Source organism: Brienomyrus brachyistius, chromosome 5 (genome assembly GCF_023856365.1).
Source record: "Brienomyrus brachyistius isolate T26 chromosome 5, BBRACH_0.4, whole genome shotgun sequence".
NCBI lineage: Eukaryota > Metazoa > Chordata > Actinopteri > Osteoglossiformes > Mormyridae > Brienomyrus > Brienomyrus brachyistius.
The window spans coordinates 30422303-30450024 of NC_064537.1; the positions used below are offsets into that span (position 1 = coordinate 30422303).

General features: G+C 46.5%; 2 protein-coding genes across 7 annotated transcripts; one reads left to right on the plus strand and one right to left on the minus strand.

Annotated features, from left to right (window-relative positions):
* Window positions 1-51: 51 nt before the first annotated feature.
* Window positions 52-6684, minus strand: nde1 (nudE neurodevelopment protein 1). Its single transcript, XM_049013400.1, has 9 exons — window positions 6571-6684; window positions 5910-6035; window positions 5366-5519; window positions 4076-4224; window positions 3851-3987; window positions 3329-3508; window positions 3073-3158; window positions 2656-2810; window positions 52-2197 (listed from the first exon to the last, which is right to left on the minus strand). The coding sequence occupies exons 2-9, from the start codon at window positions 5993-5995 to the stop codon at window positions 2104-2106; spliced, it is 1041 nt and encodes a 346-aa protein (XP_048869357.1). The 5' UTR covers window positions 5996-6035; window positions 6571-6684; the 3' UTR covers window positions 52-2103.
* A 93-nt stretch (window positions 6685-6777) lies between these two features.
* On the plus strand, window positions 6778-26247 carry LOC125741941 (meiosis regulator and mRNA stability factor 1). Of its 6 annotated transcripts, none has more exons than XM_049013488.1 (27): window positions 6778-6958; window positions 8308-8512; window positions 9459-10211; window positions 10505-10679; window positions 10776-10990; window positions 11079-11196; window positions 11277-11449; window positions 11965-12366; window positions 12782-12915; window positions 12993-13130; window positions 14241-14427; window positions 14523-14701; window positions 14775-14855; window positions 15318-15554; window positions 15635-15754; window positions 15840-16018; window positions 16213-16433; window positions 16649-16791; window positions 17071-17204; window positions 17297-17499; window positions 18493-18720; window positions 19855-20088; window positions 20226-20444; window positions 20546-20606; window positions 20704-20799; window positions 21751-21921; window positions 23509-26247. In XM_049013488.1, exons 2-27 carry the CDS (start codon window positions 8366-8368, stop codon window positions 23724-23726), a joined length of 5166 nt encoding a protein of 1721 aa, XP_048869445.1. In that variant the 5' UTR covers window positions 6778-6958; window positions 8308-8365; the 3' UTR covers window positions 23727-26247. The 6 variants fall into 6 exon arrangements, with proteins under 6 accessions (XP_048869445.1, XP_048869446.1, XP_048869443.1 ...); XM_049013489.1 differs by lacking the exon at window positions 6778-6958 and adding an exon at window positions 6997-7580 and having other exon boundaries at window positions 11965-12324; XM_049013486.1 differs by lacking the exon at window positions 6778-6958 and adding an exon at window positions 6998-7580.
* Window positions 26248-27722: the final 1475 nt, after the last annotated feature.

The following is a 27722-nucleotide window of genomic DNA, read 5'->3' on the forward strand; positions in this document are numbered from 1 at the left end:
CCCTACTCAGTCATTTTCCTCCATAAAGAATGACACACTATAGCTCACAGATTGTGGAGTGTTTTTTTTAATGTACACATTTTGGTATAAAAATGTTTGCAAACCAAACTGCTGTTACTCGATACAGCACCTCAGGTACATAGAGAAAAGTAGGAATCCTCTATGCGTGATGGTGTGGATGCCACACTCACTCTATAACCAAATTTAATTTTCATCTGGTGATTCCTAAATAGCATTATCACCTAAAGACGCACAAAGGACACACATTAGAGCTGTTTGGTCTTCCTTGTTCTCGAACAGCCAAATCTGTAGAAAAATAATTCCCTACTTAAACCTCAAATTATTGTTACTTTTGTGCAGACACTGCTAAAAGTGCAAAGATCAACTGTGCCCCTGAGCTGCGGACTGTAACAACCCAGCCTCTATTCTACATGCTCCCAACTACTTTCTGTTAGTACCCTCAATAAGAAGCAAAAGCTAAAGTAATTTTAAATGCATTTTTTGACCAAAACATGACATTCTCTGACTAAGCAGTTTGATGTCTAAACTTATAAAAGAACCGCCATTTAAAAACTTTTTCCAGTAGAAAATAAAAAATACATTGGCCCTGGAACATTGATGCTATCTAAAACCTCTGTCAGTACAATGTTCTTCAGGAGAAAAGACATGATTAGCACAGAAAAATCCCAGCAATCTTCACAATAAATTGTTCAAATGTCGAACTAGACATGTGGCCTATCGCCATTTTTGTATAGAAAAGAAACTGTCCAGCTCACACAGACATGTTTTCTGAGGTTGCCAACTTAAGGGTAAAAGAGAGATCATAATTGATATTGCTTAGTCAGTTACTGGTGACCTTATTTTTAGTGCACCCCATGATACTAAGTACACATAAATGCCTTATAATGTATAACAGTAACAAAAAAAATCTTTTTAAATCAAAACTGTGGCCATAGTGAAATATTCCAATAAAACATTTCATGGCTATTTATTGAACTTAGCAGTGTTGCACCTCAATATCCCCCTTCAAAACTGTAATTGAAAGGGTAATATATTTTATTAAAACGTGTACTGCCCAGTGTATTGCTTTGTCACATGGTTTTCTTAATCCATTATATATTCTTAAATCAGGATCTACCACTTAGGAAGCACTGCCACATCCACAAGTAAGTGGTTACGGTCACACAGCATCAACATTGTTTAACCGGTTCAACACTTCAAGCTCTAACTTGCAGCTGGTGGCCATAGCTGAGTGTCTGCATTATATACGTAGGGTTATTGACACCAAGCATTTACCAGTTTACACAGGACCTGGTCATGATATGGTAATCGAGCTGCTCTGTGCAAATGGAATAACTCCTACTAAAACACTACGTTGCTTGGCTATTCTGTTCCATCAGAAACAGAAGCCGAGTTAACAAAACAGTCACTACTGCTTGTAAAACTACCGTATTCTCTGACATCACCATTTGGCTCTGACAATCTGATCAGTGGTTAATAATCTAGGCAACATGCAAGAGAAAGGCTTTAGAAGCAGCCTTGACAGGCAGTATGAGCCTCACATTAAAGTGAGCAGAGATTAAAGGGCAGAACCTGTGCTTTATATCTGGACAGCCTGACTTCCTCCTGTTTCTACACCTTATGTGACGTTTCCGTACAGACCAGGACATTCACTAAAACAGGAGGAATGCTTCCATCAGCCAGAACTGCTCCTCCTCAGACACTGTTGGATGACCTTGGAGGTGCCCTGGCTCTCTGTGCTGCCATCAGCCTCTGCAGAGTCAGAGAGGTGGCCAGAGGGACTGAGGTTGACAGCTTTGGGGTCCAGAGTCATTAAAGCAAAGGCAGCAGTGGCAGAAAGCAGATCTTCAATACACTCCAGTGGGTCCGGCAGGGGGGCGTCGCTGAGCATAGGATTATTGCGGAGCAGTGAAACGCCAGGTTTTCTAGCACATTCCAATGTTTGTGGGTTTAGTAGATTAAAACCCGCTATCAGCCCCATGGAGACACTAACTGGATGAACCACAGCTTTGATAAAAGCATGAGGATGTTAAAAGGAGTAATGCAGCAGATTCCTTCTGAGGCAGGACGGCACGCACGCTCTCACAGCAAGATCTTCACCACACCCTGTGGAGACTGCGCTGCCTGGGAAGCAACACTGGAGGGCGCTGCTCCAAAATCCAAACGCTTCGCCAAGCTGAAAACACAGAGTACAAGTTACTCAAAATAAATCTCTCTCTCCATAACACAAAGCGAAGGAAAGAGATCATAAATACCACTAATCTCAAAACAAATTTATTAAAATACCCCAGGAAATACAGTGAGCATTACTTCCTCAATGTGCGAAAGCTGAGGGACCTCTGGGTTCCTGCCAGAAACTGAAACTGTAAAGGAAACAGCTGTTGCAACATGCACTTTTTACACAAGGGAATGATTAAGCGAAGTCCTTTGACAGCTCAATTATCACCAGTGTGCAAGGATCCAAGATACACCAAACGTATTGTTGAAAGTTCATGGAAAGCTGTACTACTCAATTTTTTCTTTCAGATTTTCTAGCAACATTGTATATGTGCTTAAGCTAAAACTCTCCCTGTAAATCACACAATGTCCCAACCTTGCATGCAGCACAAACCCACTCTAACAGAGGCGACTCACCCCTTGTCAAACAGAGGCATGCTGCTGGCACTGGGCGAGTTCTCCTGAGGCTCCCGCAGAGCAGTAGCTGTCCCGGGGCCCGCAGAAAGTGCCATGCGACCTGGTGACTGGTCGTACACAAAGTCTCGGCAGGAAGCCAGCTTGGACTCCAAGTTCTGAAAGTATAGACCGCCATATTGAACCCTCTGGCACAAGACAAACAATCTGATTTCCTAAAGCAAAGTCAGCCACAGGCTGCCTCTTGTGGTGAATTTAACAGGAATGTGTTGAATGGGTAATCATTATAAAACAAGCATAAAAAGCAATAATGATCAGATTTGAATGCATTTAACATTACAATGGTAGAATGACCAGCCAGTTTCTGTTTTAATGGTAATACATAAAGGTACGATCAAGCTCAGGCCCAACTGCTCTTACCCCGACCTTCCGCAGCAGTTCTCCAACAATGTTAAGTGCTGATATGCGGGCGGATGTAGTAAGGGGGGTTCCTGTCAGGCCATCACCTGCATATACAGAATACATTGTCACTACAGAACATCTAGCAGCCTGTAGTTCACTTATTACCAACTAGCTCAAATGTACCGCGGGAGGAGAAAAACCGCTCAGCTCTGAGGCTCAGCGTTTATCCTCCCATGTCACCTCGGTAAGCAGGCAGCTGCTCATGGGCTCTGACCTCGACGGTAAGAAGCCGGGGGTGTGGTAAAGGTGCTGGCAGAGCCACGTGCACCCGACGGGGTGGCGGAAAGTGCAGAGGGAGGGCGTGACAGCGACTCGTTTTTCTCTGCGTCCTTAGACAGGCCGAGGGATGGGCGCCGGTCCTGCCTCTGCTGCACTGCCAGCTCCTGACGGAGGTCTGCAAAGAGGACACACACGTACACTTTGTCGTATAACCTGCTCAGTAGCGCCATCTGGCGACACTGCCTGAGAGAACCGCGATCTTCCGTTGACCACCTCAATGGGCCTGCAGACTCATGCTAGCATTATAGCAACCCCATCTAAAAGAACTTTATACACAAAGTGACTTAAATTTACACTAGAAACAGAAATTCCACAAAAATTCAAAAGGATGAATTATAAAGCATGGGAGGTGCAGTCAGCAATTGTGGCTACTGTAGGGTTTAGAATAAGCTCCAAGAAGTCCTTAGGCTCCTCACAATGGGGGTGTATAGAACGAGACTGGTACCATGCTACCAACCTCTGGCTTCATCCTTCAGCCGCTGTACTGACTCAAGCAAGTTCTCCTTCTCATCCAGTTCACTCTCCAGGAAGGCATTCCTTTCAATCACATGGTTCATCCTCTGCTCAAAGTCCTCCAAGGACATGATAGTGGCCCTGAAGAAAGCAGTTTGATGAACCAGGAGGTAACATAGCTTTAGATTACAACACAAAACTCTATGGACGATAAGAAGCTTGCAAAGACCTTTTGGCCCTCTCTAGGTCATCATTGGCCTGTTCCAATTCACGAATGTACTTCTGCAGATGGTCCCTCATGGCTGTGGTCTCGGCCAGGTCCCCTTCCAATGTGGTGATTTGTCTGAAAGCTTCAGAGTGCTGGGCCTCATATTTTTCCTGAAAGTTCCGATGAAAATATAGATGAAGCATAAAAGAAAACAGTTCTGAAAAAATCTAAGGGTTTGTTTTTCGGAGACAAAGCAAGTCTGAATTCCATCTACAGTCTACTGTTGCACTAGCAGAGGAAGCCATTCCATCATCACTCTCAATTCAAGACGTACATTCTGGAGAAATTTAAATAAAACTTGGCCATGAGTAGGACTGCCAGGACATGGAGCACAATCGTGCATTCACTAATTTCAATATTCGAGCATATCCCCTCTGGACACCAGAACAGAAATAATTATCAGCTGCCTCCACGGGTTTCAACTAGGCCTCTGTTGTTGGCTGTGCCTATGAATAGCGACTGTTTGTGTCCGAGTTGGGCACTCAGTGGCTGACTGGCCCCACACATCCAGGCTGTCCCGCTCACTGCTGATTCTGGGAATCCCACTACAACAAAACACACTCCTTACATATCTCAATGAAATATCAACTGAAGTAACCTGTAACTCTAGACAAACCGGTCACTACAGCATGGCTGCTGGTTGTAAGGCCTTTCACTAATGCGGAAAAAAAGATCTTAAACAGTTAGTATAATCTTAAATACTTAGTAGCATTTAATTTTTTTCAAGGAGTTGATATGATCCATGGTGGTGCAGTGGTTAGCACTGTTGCCTCACACCTCTGGGACCCAGGTTCGAGTCTCCACCTAGGTTACATGTGTGCGGAGTTTGCATGTTCTCTCCATGTCATCGTGGGGTTTCCTCCGGGTACTCCGGTTTCCCCCCATAGTCCAAAGACATGCTGAGGCTAATTGGACTTCCTAAATTGCCCGTAGGTGTGCATGTGTGAGTGACTGGTGTGTGAGTGTGCCCTGCGATGGGCTGGCCCCCCATCCTGGGTTGTTCCCTGCGTCATGCCCATTGCTTCCGGGATATGCTCCGGACCCTCCGCGACCCAGTAGGATAAACGGTTTGGAAAATGGATGGATGGATATGATCCATGTATTGACACATATATTCGACACATAGATGGGAACATTCCACATGGGTCAAAGCTTTCAAGTAAAACACAGCAGGTCTTTAAACCAAAGATGTCGTCAGGCTGAGCCAAATCAGCACTAACAATGACAGGCTGCATATACAGAAGGGCTGACCTTGTAGCTTTCCAGTTCCATGCGTAGGCGGTTGTTGTGTGACAGCAGCTCGCGGTTCCGGGCCTCGGACTGTCTCAGCTCGGTCTCCAGCTCCGCCTCATAGTCGCGGCTCATCTGCTGGAACTCCTGCAGCTCCTCCTGTGCCTCCTCAGCACTAAGCATAGAGAGGGCAGTGATCACACACTGCTATTAGAATATGGCATGCCTCTGAGCAGAAGAACCATGTGCCTAATGTTTCACGGTCCAAACGTTTGCTGTCACATGAAAAGTGTAGTGGTACAAAGAATAATGACATTCTAACTTGCATGCCTATGCAGGCAGCAATTAACATGTAGGGTAGCAATACGATAGATACAGAGTGTGACACTGACTGTTTATTGTATTGTTGCACTACATGTTGACTGCTGCCTTGTTAACCAGGCTAGCAAGTAAATCAGACACCTCTTTGCCATAGAGAAGACCCTTCCCTTTACACTTGAACAAAATCAAAAAATTATCCAGGAATCTGTGCGCATGCTCTGAAAACCATGATGCTTCTCCCCACCTCTGCCTGTGTTTAGATGCCTGCTCCTTCCAGTAAGATAATTCCTCCTGTATGGAGGAAAACTTTAGCGACTTGGAGTCGTCCATTTAAGTTACGAAATCGTTACTGTATGGACGACTGCACAGTCTGAAGGGAAGAAACAACGAGAAGAGTTATTCAAAACAATACTGGAAAAATATGTGATAAAATTCTTGTTATGATTATACGATGTTACATGGCTCCCTTGGACCGTAAATCTATGCTGTTAGGATCATAAATAACAGGTTAACACCATAGCTGACAGATACTTATATTTTCATCAGCACATAGCACCCGGTTAGCCTAGCTAGTAAGTTTTCAACGGAGTAAAATGTGAACTTCTGTTATCTAGCTACCGGCTGACAATGTCGAACTACCCTTCAAGAACGCGTAAACAAATAACTAGCTGATATATAATTACACTCGACAAACGGAGTACCGTTATATTACCGACGTGACTAACATTTTAAAACCGCTATAAACCAGCCGTTTAGCCAATGTACGAAAACCCGGCTAACTAGCCAACCAGCGAGAGCCTCGGAACAGCCCATCCGAGGTATATTGAACGGGCAAACGTAGCGATATTACTGCACTAAATTACAACGAAAGCACACGGCAAGAGAGTATTTTGCCTTATACATACTCTTTTGATGGCCAATATACGTAAAAGTACGCGACCGGACGCCGAACAGAGCTGCCAGCCGCTCAGCCTTCACCGTCCGAATCCAAACCGTCGCAGGCGGAACAGGAAGCCACACGATTGGCCGAGCGGCAGTGACGAGACCGCCCGCGGAGGCACCATGGGCCAATCAGCATTGAGGAGCTCCACGCCTAACATTGTATACCAAATAGGAATGTCTGTGTTGTCCAAAACTAATCCGTTTACTTTTACCATAAACCGAAGGACTTTTACCATAAACGAACTTACTAAAATAGAAAACAACTCACTTTTATATTTTGGATTGACTGATTCAATTCTGAATTGTGAAAGAGGCGGAATTACTGCATTGCTGTTGCGGACCTGCAATATTGTAATTTACATTTGCAAATATATGCATCAAGCGATTTTAGTTAAGCGTTCAAATACAAGAATTTCGTTCTGTTCCCATATATAAATGTAACGTTCAGTGGCGTGGGGTGAGCGATGTGCTCGACGGTGCACTGAGAGATCGTGCAGTTATACGTAATTGAAGATTAACATTTGTAACTATTATGGGTGGAGTTCCAGTATTGACTGAATGTATAGAGCACAACCAGATAAGTTAAAATCTGATAATAATTACCGATGGGATGTATATGGTGTCGATTTACGGTTTTAAAGTAGGTGTATTCAAACATGTCTGAATCGCTTGGGCAAGGTCTGTTTCTTTGTGAAAGTTGCAGATAAGTGACTGGTCATTTATTGACTTTGACAGTTCAGTCGGGATATTAACTTTTCAGTCGGGAAGTAAGCAACTAGGTGCGATTTCCACTGAGAAGATTACGATGTGACCAACTTATAGAGTCCTAGGTTTTGCGACAGTGTGTTCTCGATTCACGACACTTAGTGTTCACTTGGTGGCATATGTAGGTTAGAAAACGGCTCCAGTTTCCAAGGAGATAGAAAGGAGAAAGCAAGAGTCCCTGGAGGGGGATGTGAAGAAATAGAAATAGGTTTGTGTTATTATCTCAATATTAACTTGGTCAAAAGAAGTCCTTTGTCGTTGAATTAGCGTTACTAAAAACTAAGGACGTTATCGAGCCTTAGAGAGGCATTGTTGACAGGCTGTTGTCTGAAAACGCGATTTCGCGCTTAGCCTTCGAGCAACTAGAAAGTGGGTGCTCTTGTCAGCTGTGAGGTAATCTGTTTGTGTTGATGGCGCTTCGGCCGTGTATCAGACGCCGAGGATAGCCGACCAGCAGCGTCTGTTAGATTTCACAAGTTCGCGGGAGCCAGCAACCGTGTTAACTCCTTTTGTGTCGAGTTTCGTTTGTAAGTTTTTAAGAGGTTTTTCGGTGACCGGGTATGTGGGTGGGTTAATTTTGATAGCTATAACTAAACGTTTGTCATTAAAATAGCACGGACGCCTACTATGAAAGTCGTTTTCTTCTGCGTGACGGTAATCCGGCTAATTGGGGTGGGAAGTTTGCTTTTTGACTTAATGGTTTGGCTAACGGATTTTTAACTTTAATATATCAGGCCAAAATATAGTAGCGATTATGGGTAGTTAGTGTTTGCTGCGTTTTAAGTGTTCTTTATGTGTAGCAGATTCTTCCCTCAGTAATGAATTTATACTACAAACTGATGTAAGGTTAAATGTTTAGGTATAATTTTATACTGTGTGTGACATCACTTAGCAAGGACTAATTTATGTTCATGGGATTTTTATGTCTTTTTCAGGGAAGTATGAGTAACAAGCTGGATGAGAGGATGGTGAGTTCTCCAGTGAGGTTGGACAATGGAAAGTTTGGGAAAAGAAAGTTCCTTTTGTAGTTCTAGGCCCTTTAAATGGCTTAACTCAGGGAATGAGGCCCCCTCCAGGCTCTGGAATCTCTCCAATTGCTTCTCTTCCTTTGAACAAACCACCCCCCTCAAAGATAAACAGGTAAGCTGTTTAGCTAATCATCCTTCAAACAAAGTCCTTGGAGTTAATTTGAATTTTGATCAGGATGATTTTCCTGAACCTCAGCTGAATGTCTGAGAGCAGTTTCTTCAGGATTTTAGTTTAATTTTCTTGCTGGGCTTTTGCTTCACTTGCTTTCAAAGAACGTCACCCTAACTCTGCAGTGAAGTTCTCCCTCAGGGGCCTACCAAGCTCGCCCCCTTTTATAGGGTTTAAGCTTTTTGGCTGCCAGAAGGTTGGTTTCTTCACCTTCAATCTGTCCAGTTAGTCGGGAATAATAAATCATGGTTGTTTCACTTTCATTTCATAAGATTGGTGTCTTGAATGCTGAAATGTGCGTCAGCTCCAAGACGTAGTTTACAAATACTTTATCTATATGTAATAAGGAACAGAACAACAGGAATGGTTTCACTGAGTAATGTGATGAGAATTTATGAAGTGCAGTATATATGATTTGAAGGGATGGGTGTGTTTGCACTGCCTCTTGCCTTTTCCTGTAAGGGAAAATCAGACTCTCATTACACAGACTGCAGTAACCTCGACTTGTTTGGATTGCCTGTTATACATTGAAGGGAAGGGAAGCTGGTGTTAAGACTCAGACATGACAGTCAATGGTCTATTTTGGCCGCAGGTCACTGGTTGCTGTCAGAAATGGGCAGACTTTCCAAATAATATTGCTGTATTCTTAAGGTACAAAACTCTGCATTGCAGAAGTCGTCCATTTTTTCAAATCTGGGGACCCTGCACAGGATTCCTGTCCATCTCACTCACATTCAGTCACGCATTAAGGGTGATTTTGAGCCACCAGAGACTCCTGGAGGAAACCTGCATGGAGTCAGGATGGGGGGTTCAAACCCCCAGCGCTGGGGGTGTGACGCAGCAGTGCTACCCACAGAGCCCCTTTTTGATTTTGGTTTGTCTCCCACAGAAAGTTTACATGGAAAACAGGAAGCCTGTACTGGAGCTGAAGGACGTGCCCCCTCCTCCACACCACAATTCCTCCAAAACCTTACACGCGGCTTCCCTTCCTCCACCACGTCCCTGCCTCCCGCCGCAGGAATCCCTGCAGCAGCAGCCGGCGGGTGGCCCCAAAGTAAGCACGTGCAGCCACTGCGACAGTGGGCTGCGGCTGGGGTCCGACATACGGCACTCTGGAGGGGCACTGGGGTGTGTCGGTGTTGGTGGTGGTGTAGGGGGGCCCTCTCACCTCATCGGCAAAGCTGAAGATGCTGGTGCCAGAACGAGCTGCCCGGTGGGACCCCCCCTGCGGCACCCTTACCCCCGCGCGACTGATGCCTGTACCCAGGCCCACCCCCCGGAGGGCTGCGAGCTCCCGCTGCCTTTGGTGGCCACATCGCAACCCCTAGCATCCCGCCAGCACCTGCCATGCTGCACGGGGCTGCTGCAGCCGCTGCATCCTTACTCCACCTTTCCTCTGGGCTGTGGCCAACCCAAGCTCCTCCCTTCTGCTCCCGTAAACTCAGCACCCTTGCATGGGAGCTGTGTGGCCTCCTCCGGCTATTACGTGGAGTGTGGCCTTGGAACTAGAGGGGACCAGCACTTCCCGACACATGGTGACATCTCCACCTCAACGCACCTTTGCACCAATCCTTTGCACCTAAATGTCGAGCACACGATTTGTCTGAAGGGCGCTCACTACTGCGGTGAATGTCTGTCCAAGGTTTGTGCTGTTTTTCCCTATTTTTCTCTGACTTGTGTGGCTGAGTTGTGATTCCCTCCATGTCTTTTAAACTTGGGTCCACCTGGCAGATTTCAGTGCTGTGTTTTCATGTTTGGATGAAATGTGTAATTTTAAAAATGCTAAGTTTCCCAGCACTGAATCTCTCGATTTTCCTTGTTCACATAAGGTAGGGGCCGTTTTCATGTCTTTACTTTCTAGTTCTGGCACTGGCTCTGCAGTCATTCTTTGCTTTTAGGTCACTGCTATAAACTTTCTTTGCCCTTTCCCTCCAGTCAGCCATGAGTATAGCTAAAGACACAAAAAAAACATGGCCCCACGTCCCCCCTCCACCTGCCAAGTCTGCCCCCGTGCCTGTTCCTATGTGCAACGGCTGTGGTGTCACTGGGACCTCTGCTGATAGCTTTCTGTTGGTGGGAACGAGCCTTGGCAAAAGCGGTCAAAGACATGGTAGGTCGGCCAATTTAGCCTTTGTGCTCGGAGGTTAAGAGCTCTGGTTCCTGCTATGAGTTCCAGCACCCTGTTTTGCCCTCTTTTGTGGCCTAGGCTCCCCAGAGAGTGGACTGCAGGAGAATCTCCCACCCGTGGGCGTCTTCTGGGACATCGAGAACTGCTCGGTGCCCAGCGGCCGCTCTGCGGTGGCTGTGGTGCAGAGGATCCGCACCTGCTTTTTTCTGGGTCACCGCGAGGCTGAGTTTATCTGCGTCTGCGACATTAGCAAGGAGAGCAAAGAGGTCATCCAGGAGCTGAACAACTGCCAGGTGCTGCCCTCGCGCCCAACCGACCTGTTGGCGTTGGTGAACATTAGGGCCTCTGCCACTTTGCTCAATGTGCACTCTGGTTGTCTAGGTGACGGTGGCTCACATCAACGCCACAGCCAAGAACGCGGCGGATGACAAGCTCAGGCAGAGCCTGCGCCGCTTCGCTGATACGCACACGGCTCCAGCCACTGTGGTGCTCGTGTCCTGTGAGTGTGCTGTTGTGCTCTGCGTGTGAGTTCAGGGACCGTGCCCCCCCCCCCTGCTAACATCCCGCTTGTCCCCACAGCCGACGTGAACTTTGGCAGTGAACTGAGCGACCTGCGACACAGGCACGGCTTTCGTGTGATCTTGGTGCACAAGAACCAGGCATCTGAAGCTCTCCTGCAGCATGCACACCAACATGTGGCCTTCGAAGACTTGGTCGCCGACTTGCCCTCGCGAGTGCCGCTGAAACCGCAGGTAGGCTCCCATTCCACTCTGACCCCAAGCCGCATTATATGTCCCCTAATTCAAAAGATGCGTTTTGTGCTTTTGTGTTGATGTTGCCTTGTTCTTACTTCCTGGAATCATTGGAGAGAAAGCAGACAACACTGAAAATCTTTCTTAATGTCAATCGATGAAATTTTCACACACTTGTACTCCGTCAAGCAATACATGTGTAATGATGATGACGCCGACAACCTCTTCTGCCTGCTGTCTAGTTTGGCGTTCTGCATTTCCCAACTTGAGACACCGTTTACGGTTGAGGTTGGAGGTGATTAGGAAATGTGGTGAATTTTAGGGTCGTTCCGTGTTTCTCTCCCGCCTTACTTGTGGCCTGTGAGCCGGAGGCTGTGGGGGGCCAGTTCATTGGGATATATGGCGATCTCGGTGAGCCTTCCACCTGGAAGCGACCGATGGGGTCCTCCTGACATCTGCTGGTGGGTCTCGGATGGCAGCGAATCGGCGGCCCCTGTCTTTCTTGCTCTCACCAGCCCTGTTTCACCCTGCTGTACGTGTCCAACCTGCCCACCAACCGTGACGGGAAGAGCCTGGCCAACAGGCTGCGGCGCCTGTCCGATAACTGCGGCGGCAAGGTGCTGAGTATCTCGGCCGGCTGCGCCGTGTTGCGCTTCGGCAGCCGGGAGGCGGCGGAGCGCGCCAGCAAGCGCATGGAGAACGAGGACGTCTTCGGCAGCCGCATCAGCGTCTCTCTCTGCCCCCGTGCCGAGGAGGCCTCTGGGCCTCCTCCCGCCGTCTTCGTCCCCGTAGAAAAGCCACGCTCACCCAGGCGGCTGGGCCGCATCACCCGACTGTGCCAGGGCCCCCCAGAGCTCAGCGGTGCCTCCAGGAAGGTGGGGGGTGCACCTGGAGGCCCTGTGGGACGGAGCCTTCAGGTCAGCAGCCTGCCAGCAACAGCCCATTGCCATTTGCTTCGCGCCATCCTGCTTCATCCCAGCTCATCCGCTTGTGCCCCCTTCGTCCGTGGGCCACCCTGCTGAATGCTGCCTCATCCTTCTGCTTCATTCATCTGCCTCATCTTTTCCTTTTATTTTTTTTTTTTGGTTGTAGATTTTGAAGAATAGTAAATGCCCCGGGTTATGCGGAGCATGTTAGGGTCACTGTGATGTATGTTGGTGACCTTATTTTATCTTGATTGTCTAATACTCTCCTTGCATGTCTCCAAGTCGAGTGTTTCCTTTCTTTTTTGAGCTGGGTAGGCTGACTTGTTGTTCCATGCTCTAGTACTTGGGCAGTGGTACTCCCTCCGTGAGGTAATCTGCATTATTGTGTCCTGTGTGTTCTTACCAGGATCTGTGTAGAACAGAGCCCAAACCCAAAGTTTTCCATCTGGAGAAAAAGAACCGTGGCGATTCGGTCTCCCCTCTGAATAACAACAATGTCCCAATCCAGCTTTCATCAAAATTGGGAGAGCGAAGTCGCAGGTAAGTGAAGGCTGCTGTTCTCCGTGGAGGTTTTCTGAGCTTCTGTTGGTGATATAGTTCCGCCCTCTTGACCACAGGAGACACAGCATGTGTGACTCTCCAGTGGACCGCAGTGGTGCAGAGTTCCAGGTCAGCACACCCTCGGCCTTCAGCAAGCTGAGTCTGCAGAAAACCTTCAGCCCTCTTATCCTGTCCCAAGGCTCTTGGTCCTCCAGGTGGGTTTTCAGCCACTATGTAAGTACAGTGGCTTATGGGTCACTGTCAGTCTGCACATTCCCGCTACTTGGTTGTCCTAGTGTTGGGCGGTATACCGGTTTTTAAAAAAAAAAAACACTTTTTTTTTAATGATATGAATTTTACTTGTACTGCAATACTGATTTAAATAGCCTATGCAACGTTCGGAAAGTGGCATAGCTGGAAACTGTTTAAGTGGGGGCCTTTTCCACTGCTTCACCGCTAAAAATGTGCCAGGAAAGATCAGAAACGGTGCTGGAATTGAATGAATTCTCAGACATTAAACCATTTTAAAAATTAGTAACTGATTAGATACTCATTTTCACCATTATTGGTACAAACAGTGCGGTTTTCGCCTCATTCGCCGCACTTCACACAACACCTCTACAGCGCAGGCATGCGTGCGTGCATGCACACTTGCGCGGCCCCTCCCTTCAATAGCTGCTGAATGCACTTGCGCTGGTTAACACACATATTGAGTTGCACGAACATGGCATATGCTGCAGTTGAAAGCACTTCGCAAGCTGCCGTAGTCCGAAAAATAAAACTGCAAAAGTGCCGTTTGGAAGTATTTTGTAGATGAACATGGAAAGGCTAAGGACATTTAAGCCTCTATGCAAACAGTGCTACAAGGTTGTGGCGACGAAGTCAAGTAGCACATCAAACTTTGCGATTCATCTTAAAGACCGACATCTCGGTCTTTGCGAAATTTCATGAGGTCTGTAAAGCTTGTGTTTCAGCAACACTAAAGTATTAAACACTTATCAAAAATGTTAATTTGGCCAGTGCACACCTTAACATTAGCCGTTTATCTATAAGCAGTTAGCCAACAAACACATTAGCCATATGTTATCATTAAGGTAGCTAATAGGCTAATAAAATATAGTTAATGTGGGAACGATGGAAAAACGTAAAACAAATGTGTCCTGTAAAATGTGGTAAACGCACAGTCATACTTTAAAAAAAAAAAAAGTCCTTTACCGTGAAACCGATATAACTTTGGAAAAATACCGTGATATAATTTTTATGGTCATACTGCCCAGCTGTATGTCCTTCCTAATCTGGTCTCATTCCCTCACTGTTACCCTCAGGAGCGCGTCCCCCTGCTTGTCCAGCCGCTCCTCCCCCCTGACGGTGCCATCCTGCAGCCCCCACCCAGATGCCTCGCCAGAGCCCTTTTCTGACGGCGTGGACATCTTGGTGGCCAACGTGGACTACAGGATGTCCCGGAAGGAGCTGCAGCAGGCCCTGCACAGCAGCTTCTCCAAATACGGCCGGGTAGGCGCCTCTTTCGCTGCCGGCGGGGTGTGTGTGTGGGTGGGTGTGTGCTGGATGCCCGTTTGCATGGTGTTAGACGTGTTTCCTCAAAGCAGGTGCGGAGTGTGGAGCTGAGCCCTCACACTGACTACCAGCTGAGGGCAACCGTGCAGATGCGCTCCCTGCAGCAAGCGGTCACTGCTGTCAGCAACCTGCATCGTCACAAGATTGGCACCAAGCGCGTGCACGTCTCTCTCCTCACCGGCACCAGCAGTAGGTCTCTGGCACCCCTCAGGTATGCGCCCACCCCCTCCCCCCCATATGCTCTGTATCTTCATCCTGTAATCGACACTCTGTTTTGCATTTAGCTCAGAAATAATCAGCATTCTCCACGACTCGCCAGCGTGCTGTCTGCCCCTCTTCAAACTGACTGAGATCTATGAGAAAAAGTAAGGTGCCTTCCTGCTTTTAGTTTTTATGGGTTTTTAAATGCTTTTGATGTCGCGGTACTCTTTGCTTACCCCTGCCCTTGTACATAATCTTAGGTCGGCTGGTGTGAGGATTCTGTAGCCAATCGGTCCTCTAACTAGTAATCAGGCAGTTTCAGACAAAATCCGCAAAAAAAATTTAATTTATTTAGGAAATGTCTGGTAATTTTACCTGTTAATCCAGACAGCTTTTCATGGCCAGACTCGGCTATTTGGGTACATCCCTTTGGGTCAGCACAACAAACTCTCGAAGTACCACAACACAGATTTTCCCAAAGAACAGAAGGAAATAACTATAAATATATTGTGGGCTTTTGTTCTGGAATGCTGCTGATGAGCAAATGAAGGCATAAATAGACAGTTTCCATGGTGTTACTTTGAATTGCATCAAGTTACGTTATGCGTACTCTGCTATATACAAAGGTTCAGCCGTAAGCTGGCAGTGAGCGACCTGTACAAGCTGACCGAGGTGCTGGCGGTCAGGGACCAGGGAGGTTCTCGGTTGGTCTGCCTCCTCCCCAGTGGCCAGGCCAGGCAGAGCCCCCTGGGCTCATCGCAGTCCCACGATGGGTCTTCAGCCAGTGGCAGCCCTGTGGTGTTTGAGGAGCTCGAGTATCATGAGCCCGTTTGCAGGCAGCACCACTCTCAGCGCGTCTTCAGGTACGGGTCTTAGGGTCACCTCCCTCAGCGGTCACTTTCGGAGGCTTTCCTGCCACCTTATTCGCCATCTGTCTTGACAGCGAGTCTGACTTTGACCCGGATTCCTACAAGATCCCATTTGTGATGCTGTCCCTCAAGCCGTTTGCTGCCCAGGTGCACAGTCTGCTGCAGACGCATGAGGGCACGGTGCCATTGCTCAGGTAACCTGCACTAGATGACAGCTCTCCAATCTTGTGGATCTCCTGTACCCAGTTATAACCCGTCACCTTGATGCCGTCTGACCAGCTTCCCAGAGTGCTACGCAGCAGAGTTTTGCCCAATAGCGCTGGGTGAAGGAGAGCTGGAGGGAGGCGTTCCTCTGGAGCACCTGATCACCTGTATCCCTGGTGTCAACATCGTCACAGCACAGAATGGCTTCAAGGTCGTCAAGTGGATCCACAACAAACCGCCCCCTCCTAATGCAGGTATTCCCAGGCTACACCCATACACGGCGTGCCCTTCTGATCACGCTTCAGAGCATAGCACTTACGGAACACCCCTTTGCACCCAGATGTGACACAGGTGTCTTTCTACAGGGATCTGTAAGTTTGTGCTTTACAATATTCCTGAATAATAGTGTAGACCTGCTAACACGTGTCCCGCCCCCCCACACACACAGAACCCTGGGTACAGCGCTGTAAGAGCCCTGTGGGGAACCCGCAGCTGATCCAGTTCAGCCGGGAGGTGGTCGACCTCATAAAGAACCAGCCTCACTGCATCATGCCTGTCAGCAAGTTCATCCCCTCATACCACCACCATTTCGGCAAGCAGTGTCGCGTCTCTGACTACGGTTACTCCAAGCTGCTGGAGCTTCTGGAGGCCGTGCCCCATGTGCTGCAGGTCAGAGCCACTTCTCAGGTTGCTCAACAGGTGATGCCTGTGCCTCAGTGCTCACGCTCCAGCTTTTCTGGGCAGGGTGCTGTTTATGGCTGCTATCAGTACTGGCCTTGTAGACACTATAAGGATTGCCTGAAGAAGGCATTTGGTCTGTGATGCGACAAGTATGTGGGTGTAGCGGCGATACTGATGTGACGCGGACATGTGGTGGCTTGCAGATCCTTGGCATGGGTTCCAAGCGGCTGCTCACCTTGACTCACCGCGCACAGGTCAAGCGTTTCACACAGGATTTGCTCAAACTGCTCAAGTTTCAAGTCAGCAAGCAAGTAATCATCCGGGACTTCATGCAAGCCTACCACTGGTTAGTGTCATGGGGCAAGACGTCTGTGCTGTCAGTGGTCCTGCCCATGTTGGTTTGTGTGGTCTGAATATTCCTGTTGTGGTCACTCACATGATCCTTCTAACGAGAGAGTTATATTTCATATTTGAGAGATAGAAATGTTGAGAATAGAAGAAATATTCTGGGTGGGATGTGAAGTGTAGTTCCATTTTAAGCATTAATTGCCTTTGGTAAGGTTGGTTTGGACAACTTGGTGGTGTGGTGCCAGCCAGTTTTGAGATGTGATGCTTGCACCCTCAGGTGTTTCTCTAGAGACTGGAGTGTGCTTGAGTATGGCATGTGTGACCTGATGGACCTGCTGTCTGAAATACCTGATACAACGATAACCATCACCCAGCAAGACGCAGACACCATCATATCCATTCCCAAGAGAGGTCAGAACAGAGATCCTATGCCTTTTTGTTGGGAGTTGTCGGTCACTGGTCTGTATGTTCTTTTGGACGCCTTGATTGCCATGCCCATGCAGAGAGGACCCCGGAAGAAGTGGAGCGGACCAAACAGTTTGCCAAGGAGGTGGTGGACCTTCTCCGGCACCAGCCACACTGCCGCATGCCTTTCAGCAAGTTCATCCCCTCATACCACCATCACTTTGGCCGCCAGTGCAAGCTCTCCTACTATGGTTTTACCAAGCTCATTGAGCTCTTTGAGGCTATTCCTGATGTGCTTCTGGTGGGTCCTGAGATCGCCACTGCTGCTGTTGATGCTGCTTGATTTATTGTGTCTGTGCTAATGCTCCTGCACCTTCTAGCCAAAAGGTGCCCAGGCTAATTCTGTTATCGGCCTTCTTGATGTGTAGAGATGGGATTTCGTAAGAGGTGGGTCTAGCAGGCTATGTGCTGTACCGGTACATGCTCCCTAACCTGACCTGATAAGTCTAGCTTGAAAAGTCATAAATTCTTGTAGCCTTAGTGCCACATACCATAAACGGAAGTGGGGGTCATGTGATGGCTAGTTGAGTAATGAGTGTGTTGGAGCTGTCATGTCTACTGCATGGAGATACTGTAACTGTGCTTTATGTTGAAGGAAGACAGATTGCACCCTGCAATTTTGCTTTTATGTAAGACTAGTGGTAATTTTAAGTCTGAACACAGTAAAATTTATACACACTAGATGTTTTTAGACTATTTGAAAAGCTAAATTTACAAAAAATTCTGTGCTCCTTTGTATTGTACTGCAGGCTTGTGGGTACTTTTTGACTAGAAGTGCTTAGTTGGTGGTATACAGTGATTCTTGTGATTGACTAACTAAAATATTTTATTTTTGGTAAAGTTATTGAATAAATCAAAGAAGCAGGCTCGTAAACCATGTTGGCCGCGGATTGATTCCTATAGCAAAGTGACGTCTTCTTGGCAGAGCATAGCCATATTTTCTTATTCTTAGGATAGTCATTGTGCTGCTACAGCACTAAATGCAGATAGTTTGTCGTGTTAATTGAAATGAATTGATACATGTATCTTAATGCTTGGTAGCTGATAAAGGGGAATAAATATGGGATTGGTATCTATCATAAGACGCTCCAAATTTTAGTATTGGCTCAGACCAGAAAAAAATAGTGCGATCTCTATTTTTAAGATGGTTAGAGTGTACTTGTTGGCTTTGTGTTGGATCACCACACATAAGCACCAATGCATGGTTCAGTCACTGTGTGTCTCTGTGTTTCAGGTGCTCGAGTGTGGGGGAGAGAAGATCCTGAGTCTAACGGAGATGGAGAAGCTGAAGGCTCTGGCAGCTCAGTTTGTGAAACTCCTGCGCTCCCAAAAGGACAGCAGGCTCCCCTTGAGTGAGCTCCTGACAGAGTACAGCAAGACCTTCGGCTACGGGCTCAGGCTGCAGGATTTCGACGTCGGCGCTGTTCCAGGGCTTCTGCAGAAGCTCTGCCACGTGGTGAAGGTGCCCAGCATCTAGTTCTTCTAACATTAGCTCCTAATTCTTTGCGTGGCTCTTGCTCTAGTGCTGCCATAAGAACTGGTATCGCCACTGAATGACATCAGTGTGAGACAGGGTGTATTGTACTGAATATAAAAAAAAATTGCTGTAGTATGTCACTGGGCTGGGCAATGTGTGGTATTAATACCAAGATTACATGTTGCGCACATACTCGCAAGTATCGCAAGAACTGCAATGGTCAGCTGGGTTGATCAGGTTTTTTCATACCTTCTGTATATCCAGACATCGAAGCATGATTTCTTTCACTGAAACATTTTTACTTTTGTCATAGGAAACAACTTGGCACACATTGCAATTTTTTATAATAGTTCAATTTCAAGATTATCTAGTATTTTTGTGATAAACTAGTGAAGTTTATCTGCTTTTGCATGAGTGCTGTATGCATTCTCCATGCCAGTTATTTTCATCCTTGTTCAATTCACTCCCATATGGTTTTGTAAGCAATTAAACTCCTTTTGCTTTATAAATATCACTATTTATTACAATAGAATCACATTGCAATATTTGATTATTTTTTTTTCCTTCAATTTTGTGCAGCCCTAGTTTATTATATACCAAATACGTATGCCATACGTTTGTCATGCCATCCAGATCATTTTCTGCTTCTTCCAATCAGTTCACAATTAAAGCTTGGATCTCCATTTCTTTTTTTTTGGTTTTTTCTTTTTTCTTTATCATTTTCTAAGTTTAACACTTTCCAGACTGTGGTTGTATTGTATTTAGTTGCTAGCTATTTGCATAACCAGTTGCCAGTGAACAAATTTGCAAGTCCCACCCCTGAAGAACTGAAGTACCAAAAAAGTACTCCAGCTGCCTTGGTACTTTTTTGGTACTGGTACTTGACCAGAAGTCAATGGAAAAGGAAATGTTCCAAAAGTATAGTACCAGGTGCAGTGGAAAAGTGCTCTGTTAGCTTCTTGACAGCTTTATACTAATGTGTATTGTGCCTTGTGTTGGGGGAAAAAAATCTCTTCTAAATATAGAGGTGAAGATGTCCCTTGTCAATTTCCAGGGGTCCGCTTAGGCACTGGCCATTGTTTTACTATCTAGTCGATTCTCGCCTGTATCTGTCTCCAGATGGTCGACGGAGTCCGAGGGCGAGAGGTGCAACTGATCAGCCGGAAGTCCCTGCGCTCGCTGACCACCCAGCTCCTGTCCCTACTGATGTCCCTGCCGGCGGAGCAGGACTCTCTCACAGTGGAGGAGCTGAGTCGCCAATATGAGGCCACACATGGCACGCCCCTCAACCCCTGCGAGTACGGCTTCGTCTCCCTTGGCGAGCTACTCAAGAGTCTCCCCTACTTAGTTGAGGTACCCCCCTCCCCCACCACCACCCCCCATCTTTCCTGTGCTGGTACCCATAGCCGATTCAGATTTTAAATTTCGTTAATGAGGGTGTTAAATGGTCTTTTGAGTGGTTACATTTGTTTCTAACTGATGCTCTACAGCTCTTTGAGGCTGAGGACGGCGCCTCTAAGGAGCGGGTCAGGCTGACGCCGCTCTACCAGTTCGCCCGTAGTGTCCGTGCTCTGCTGCACACCTACCACTACAACCAGATCTTCTTGACAGAGTTCCTGGGGGCCTTCAGCAAGTACACTGGCAAAGGGTTGCTCCCAGATTCATATGGCTACAGCACGGTGGACGAGCTTCTAGGTGCCATTCCGCAGGTCAGGCTGCCCGACGCCGAACACGCCTTGGACTGCTCCTCTGTTTGGGAGGTATGACTGCAGTGCCCATGACCCTGGCGCATTGTTTTCTCTACTGACAGGTAGTCTGGATTAAAGGCCACGGGCATAAGAAGATCATCGTTCTCAAAAATGACATGAAAGGTTAGCTTTCTCTGAAGCACTCAACTGTGTGTTTAGTCCAAGGATGACATGCTGGGAGATACTGTCACCCATGTGTTTTTCACTACCTTCCTCTCAGTGCGCTCCAGCCCAATCACCACGGAGAGCTCGCAAAAAGAGGGAGAGAGCAGCCAGGCCAAGGGCAGTGCTGGGAATCCTGAATTGCAGAGCTCCGGTAGAACCCCAGTTTCTGTTATGACTTGGAGCCTATTTAAAACCTAAATTCTGCTTTGGATGTGACTGCTGATTGGTGCTGACAGGAGAATCTTGCTGTTGAGAAGCCGTGTGTTTCCTCAAGAAAGTAGGGTTTGGCTGTACAGTCAGTCCTGCCACAACACGTGATGTCACACTGCAAATCTGTTCGACTGCAATTGATATATTAGTACCCAAGTCCAATACAATGCAGAATTGCATTTGTATTTGTGCAATTTTCAGTTGGGGAGAGCAGTACTAAGCCAACTACAACGTGATTTGGTCTTAGCAGAAAACACTACTAGCGTGCGAAAGCGGCTATCCAAGTGAAGGAAAGTGATGTCCGACTTGTGAATGAATTGTTGTTTTGAACCGGTTCTTTTAAGTGAATCGGTCAAATTGGTTTTTAAATATTAAAGAATCAGACTCTGTATGCATCCATGTATTACGCAGGTTAGTCTTACATTCTTAAAATCTGAATATATTTGTCAAATTACATGACACACGGCAATATTCATTTACTTGGGCTACAGGCAATCTGTAGCCATGTCTGCATGCCCTAATCTGTATTTCTACTGTGTACATGCCTAGCTCACTACTCCCGACTGTTGGCAATCGACAGGTCAGCACTTTTAGTTAGTTACTAAGAAATTATCCTCATATGACCCATAGGAGAAATTTGATTTATTAACGCATTATTTCTCATTTAAAATGCATATATTATTGACTACTAGCATCACTTTTTTTTTTTTTTTGTATTCAATTAATTTTTTTGACGCAAGTTACCAAGTTTTGTTTCATTCCCCTAAGCCTACTTTTTTGCCATCTGGATATGTATATTTTAGTATGCGATTTTACTGAGTGTGTGTTTTTTCAGGAGCACATTAGTTGTAGTAGGACTGACTGTGTGTGCTGACTTGGGCTTCTCTTCCAGCCTCCAATACTGTGGAGAAGGAGCTGCTCTGTCTGAGCTCAGGGTCACCGGTGGACCTCCTCTGTGGGCCGGTCCCCTCCTGTCTGCCATCCCCGCAGCTTCACCCTGACCCAGTTCTGCTGCAGCAGACAGACCTGATCCGATTCGAGGAGCACCCTGCGTTGAACCTCGGTCAGTGAGCTGCATGGTGTTTGTTCTTCGTTTCAGTGTGATTCTCCATGTGCTGCTTGAGTGCTGGGTTCTCTGAAGTGACCCTGTATTAGGCTTGACCGGTGTCTAATTTTTCATACAGTTATAAAATCCAGACATATTTTGATGGAACTTTGAAGAGCAACCAATTTCGAAATTAAATCCTGATCTGTCGCCAAGATTTCTAAATGCTGTTGTATTCTGTATTGCTCTATTGCCCAAGCCTGTCTTATGTGCAGTGTAGCAAAACTCTAGTGACACCTTTTTCTTTATTGTGGGACGTGTGTGTGTGTATGTGTGACAGAGATGTGAAGATGACTTTCCGATGTTTATATACAGTACCAGTCAAACATGTTCATATGTCTGCTATTTCTCTCTACTTTAGCCATGTTGCTCACCTACAGTAAAAGGTCTTGAGATGAAGTAATATCAATATTACAATGACAGACCTGTTCTACATCTGTTTCATTTTAAGCTCTCCAAAATGGCCCCCTTTTGGTTTAATGACCATAGAGCAGACACTTCCCATTCTTTCAACCAGCTTTCATGTGTAGCTTGGAATGCTTCTCCAACAGTCCTAAAGGAGTTTTCAGTTTGGGGTACAAGTTGGCTGCCTTGCTCTTATGCTTCGATCCAACTCGTTTCAAATCAGCTCTGTCTGGTTTAGGTTGGAGGATTGTGGGGGCCAGGTATTTTGTCAGCACTCCGTCTCCTTCCACGATACGAAGATACTATATAACCTCAGCGTACTTAGGGTTGTTATCTTAAGTAATTTTTAGTAGGTGTGTCCAGTCTTTTGACTGGTGCAGTCTTTAACACAGACCTGCCTTAGAGCTAATTGCTTGCCACTTGACAGGGAGGTTTATAGGATCACTCTCTAGAGACCAAACTGTCTTCTGAAAATTTGGCCCTTCATTGGTGGGGGTGGGTGCAAAGCTTGTCTATTCATATCCATCCCACCATGTGTCAGTTATTCTGTTACTGCCCCCGTGAAAGACTTATGGAGGCAGTAGTTTCTGTGTAGTCTGACCCACCACACAATTCCTGAGTCTGGGATGAAATTACTTGAACTGGACCCACATGACATGCAGCCCCCCCCCCCCCCCCCAAAACGGCAGGCCTGGGTGTCAGGAGCTTTTTGAAACGCCACCCACCGGTTGGCCAGTTGGCGGCCAGGCGAACGTTCGATAGCTGCCGCCAAGTGCCGGGCAGGCGCGGTGGGATCCTGCCATATCGATCTTCCGCCACAGTGGAAAGGGGCCGATGTAATTTTCAGTACCTGGAAGGTTTTGCTAGTAAAATGTAGTGGTGTGCAGGATGTCATCTGAGAGAATTTACTGCCAGTTCTGCAGCAACGGTAGTTCCTCCCCCCAAAGTAATCAACCTGGGGAAACTGAGCAGGTATCTGCTCCCATGTCGTGAGTGTATGTGTACTGATGCGAACACAGAGTCCCAGGCTCAGCTTTTTGACCCGGAGCCTGAGAACTCTGGAGCTGCCCCCCCCCCCCCCCCGCTGGTGCTGTTTTGTGATCTTACCACTGGCTGACGTTGCTCTCCTGACCTCCCCAGTGAACATGGAGGAGCCAGACCTCAACCCAGCTGCGCCAGACGTGTACGAAAGTTCCGCAGTGGTGCAGGATGACCAGCCCCAGAAGCCAGGGGCAGCCTCTCCAAGGTCCAAGCCCCGTGGCCCGAAGCCCTGCATGTCCGAAAGCCCCAAGCGGGCGTCTCGCAACAAAGTGAAGCTGGCGGCAAACTTCTCTGTCACGCCTGTCACTCGCCTCTGAGGTGCCCGCGTCTCTGCTAATCCGCATCCCCCTCCCCCAGCACACCCACTGCCCATGTCCGCACTTTATCGTCCCACCATGGCTGACTGTGCTTTTGCCAGCGATGTGCTGCTGTTTTTTTATTTCATTGCTCCTATGTGGCCACATTTCATATCCTGTCTTTCACGTTGTTTCGTTTGTTTTGTGGGACTCGCGTGTAATGAAAGTAAGTTCCGGTTAATGGTCCCCAGCCATGTACGCAATGTGAATCTGCTCAATGATTGACTGTGAGACGTCAGTAGAAAGTCTGCTTTTCTGAGTTGAGAGAATGGAAATAATAGTGTAGAATTCGGTAAATTAGTGCTGTGAGTCTGATACCGATGGGTGAGTTGAAACTGGAAGGAGGAAGGTGTTGTGGATTGTGTCCAGGAGGGGGCAGAGGTATTTGTTTTCAGAGCTGATTTGTGTCCCCTGTGCAGCTCCCAACTTAGCCAGTCGATAAGTTGAAATATTATTGGAAACCTGAAATGTTCTCTTTAAAACTTGCTTCTAAATTGCATTTACTGATGAGTTTTAGAGCTACACTGAATCTGAGTAGGCTGGGCCACAGAGGTGGGGAGGATGGGTAGGGTCGCTGAATTAAAAATCCCCTTAACTTTGTTTCAGTTACAGAGGGGAAGCCAGTGACTGTTCTGCATTTGTCGCCACCTTCCCTGACTTGGTTTTATATAGTTAATTGACTTGAATCAACTCTGAGAGATTTTGGTAGTCAGAAGGGAGTACTTATGTAAGCATGTATCATGTGCAAACAGTAAGGCTTGAGCGGCATCGATGGCATCTGTTTCTGTGCGTGTGAAGTGATTACTGCGGCTGGCATTGCTCCAACATATGGGATCATGTGGAGGCACCGTGTGTTCACGCCCGAGCTCTCGACGAGGCTGATGCCTGCAACCAGCCACTTTACACGGGGAGTGCAGGGAACGTGACACCTCTCGGGTTCTGGCGTGGCAGCCCTTTCGTTGCCGTCAGGTGAGCTGTCTCCATTCACTTGGACGGTGGTTTACATTTCAGCGGGTGCTGTGAAATATGCATGCAATGCATAAATCACTGTGTGGTCAGGAAAATGGAAAGCCTGCTACTGAAATGGTCAATGCAGTGTGGAGAAACCGGGTTTTAAGTGTCCAGTCATTTCCACTGCCTTAAAAGCTGGCTTAAGGTTGTATGTTCTATACATCTCCTTTATAGTTTCTGTGGAAATGTCAAGGTTGTTTTCGTTAACCTTGTTCCTTTGCTTTTTCCTTTTTTAAATGGTACAAAATAATGAAGAGCCTATGTTTGTGTTGACACGTGGCTTGTTTGTGGTGAAGCCTTGCTTTATTTTTAATAAGTGTTTTTAGTGCTGCAATCCTGAGTGGAGCGGAGGTTTAATTGCTCGGCAGTGAAACTGCACAGGGGCCTCGGTGCCCCTGGAAGCAGAGAAGAGGTACAGAGACCCTCCCCCTCACACCAGGAGGATCTCTGGACTAGAACCTGGCTTTTACAATGGCTTGTATCAGCCATGGCACATGAGAGCAACAGGAGTGTTTCTCCACCTGGTGTCCAATGAATTTTACTTGAGGTAGTCTTGTTTCGTCTAGGTTAGTTTTCACAGACGGGTTGTGGGTCCTATGTTGGAGCGTGCCTTGGAACGTTTATGGTGATCACCTAGAGCCACTGTCTGAGGTGCTGCAGTCGCGCACACGCACAGGCCCGTGTGGTCGATCTCCCTCTTCCTCCTCCAGGTCTCCTCGGTCTTGGTTGTAGTCTTAGCCTTGCTGTGGCTCCTCTGTAGCGGTGTTGATGCCACATTTCACGGTGTGGTTCTGAATGTCTGATCTGCTGTGCGTGCACTTCAGTGCTCGCCAGTAATTGAACTCTGAACTTTAGGCAGAAAATCACATGAGAATGAGATGATTTCAGATGGGGTAAGAAAAAGACTCAAGTGTCACTTGTGTCTTTTGATAATCAGAGCCAGAAAACCCTCAGCCTACCTCAGACTGCCCCTATTTTGGGGGAAAAACCCTGAAATTCTGATTTATTGCAGTTCCAACCTACTCACAGCCGATTTTTCTGTTTTTTTTTTTTTTTTTTTTTTACCTTTACTGCCAATGGTCTAGATATGCACAATTGCATAATTTTTGGTTGGTATATTTCCTGCCTTGTTTTTAGTAGCAGAAAGTTGTTTGTCTAATGATCCAGGATGCCTCTCCTGAAATGAGCTGATGTGTGTGCTTTCAGTTCTCTGGTGGGCCTGCTTATGTCACCAACTTGTGCTGGGGGGGAGGGCGGAGGTGAGGTGCATGTCAAGCTGCCCCCCCCCCATAGTCTCTGGAAGCCCTACCACAGTGTTGTTGCCTGTTTTCCTGTATCCCTCACTTCCCTCTCCTACACATTTCTTGATTTTGCCCATCTCCCCTCCCCTCCCCACACACTCACTCAATCCCATCATAGTAATTTTGTGAAGGGACCAAATGATTTGTCAATAAATCTTTCACAAGCATAATTTTGACCTCCTGTTTTGTTTTGACTTTCTCTCATTTTGATTATGATATGGAAAGCAAACACTCAGATGCATTTATTAATATTATATACAAGTATGATGTCAGCACAGTACATAACCAGGAGTCTATGGAAGTAAATTAATGACAAAAGTCGTTGATGGAAAAAAACACGTTGAATTACACTTATCAAATAAAAAAGCATCGCATTATTGATGCATTGAATTTTTGGGGACTGTAATTTAATATGTGTATACATTTAAACATTGAACATTTCAACTGAAAACATTTCAATTGTAATTTCATTGCTTAAATATTCAGTACAAAAATATTTGGCTTCCAAAATTCAGTTCCAAAACATACGTATGCATGTTTATAATTCAACCACATGAATTCAGTTCATTTAATTTCGCCTCAAAATAAATTTGAAAAGAAATTCAGTTGGAAATATTCCATGTGTTTTATTCGCATCTTTATTATTCAAGCAGTAATATTCAGTCGTCTTATTTATGCTTTACAATATTCAGTCCCATTGTTTTCGCTGTTTCAAATACGCTGCCAGAATTTCAGTGGTTTAAAATACTGTCCGAAATTCAACCCTCTACATCCGGGACCAGCAGGATGACTAATAGACTGCCGATAGAGTTCGTTTAACTGCTGTACAAAATGGAGCAAGCAGGAAATGCAAGTACTGATTGACTTGGCAGCAGATTTTCGTTGATTGTGTTATTTACTGTATGTTTCTTGTTTACTGGTCAATCCGATAACTTATTGCACCCCCAAGTAATAGGTTTTTATGTACGTAATTCGCTAGCTGCATTAATTATCACCAAACTTATCTTGCTAACGTAAGATGCCTGCGGATGCCTCACTGGGGGCTTTGGGTGGGGATGCTGTAAAGCGCTTTGAGACGATGTAATGTGATAATGCGCTATACAAAAATAAATTTGGTTGTACTTGGACTTTGTCTGCTCGCAGGAATGCAATTTCCAGCATAGTAACCGTCCCGCATAACACAACACAGGCTGTCACTGAACTACTTCAACTAATCCAACGAAACCTGACATTCGGGGAGATATCTACTGTGACTGTTCAGCAAGAGCAAGGACGAATGGGGCGACCACGTATGATCATATCACCATCATTTACTATATATAGCTAAAGAAACAGGCTATTCACAGCTTCAAACTAATAAACGTTTACAAAGTTTGCATTACTGCAATGCTAGTTCAGGTTCTATGATACAAAATAAAAATTTTAAATCATACATAAATAAACTTTGTTTTTATATAGCGTAACACAAAAACCATCGAAAGTATTGTAGCGTGTTTAGGAATAGTGTTACGCATGTTGCTGGGAGGGATATTTTCTGTGGGCGTGCGCCCATCCAGGGGAGAGTGTGTGCGAGGGGTGACAGGAGGCGGGAGAGGGGCTGACGGGAAGGTGAAGGGGTTCGGGGAAGGTTAAGCAAGGAATGGGT

Excerpts from the sequence above, each read along its gene's own strand:
- nde1 (XM_049013400.1), bottom strand. The coding sequence starts at position 5,995 with ATGGACGACTCCAAGTCGCTAAAGTTTTCCTCCATACAGGAGGAATTA. Across the intron at positions 5,520-5,909 it reads GCATCTAAACACAGGCAGAG|TGCTGAGGAGGCACAGGAGG; the intron begins GTGGGGAGAAGC and ends CTCTATGCTTAG. Across the intron at positions 3,159-3,328 it reads CCCGGCTTCTTACCGTCGAG|GTGATGGCCTGACAGGAACC; the intron begins GTCAGAGCCCAT and ends CTGTATATGCAG.
- LOC125741941 (XM_049013488.1), top strand. The coding sequence starts at position 8,366 with ATGGAAAGTTTGGGAAAAGAAAGTTCCTTTTGTAGTTCTAGGCCCTTT. Across the intron at positions 11,450-11,964 it reads GAGTGCCGCTGAAACCGCAG|CCCTGTTTCACCCTGCTGTA; the intron begins GTAGGCTCCCAT and ends TGCTCTCACCAG. Across the intron at positions 16,434-16,648 it reads CCGTGCCCCATGTGCTGCAG|ATCCTTGGCATGGGTTCCAA; the intron begins GTCAGAGCCACT and ends GGTGGCTTGCAG.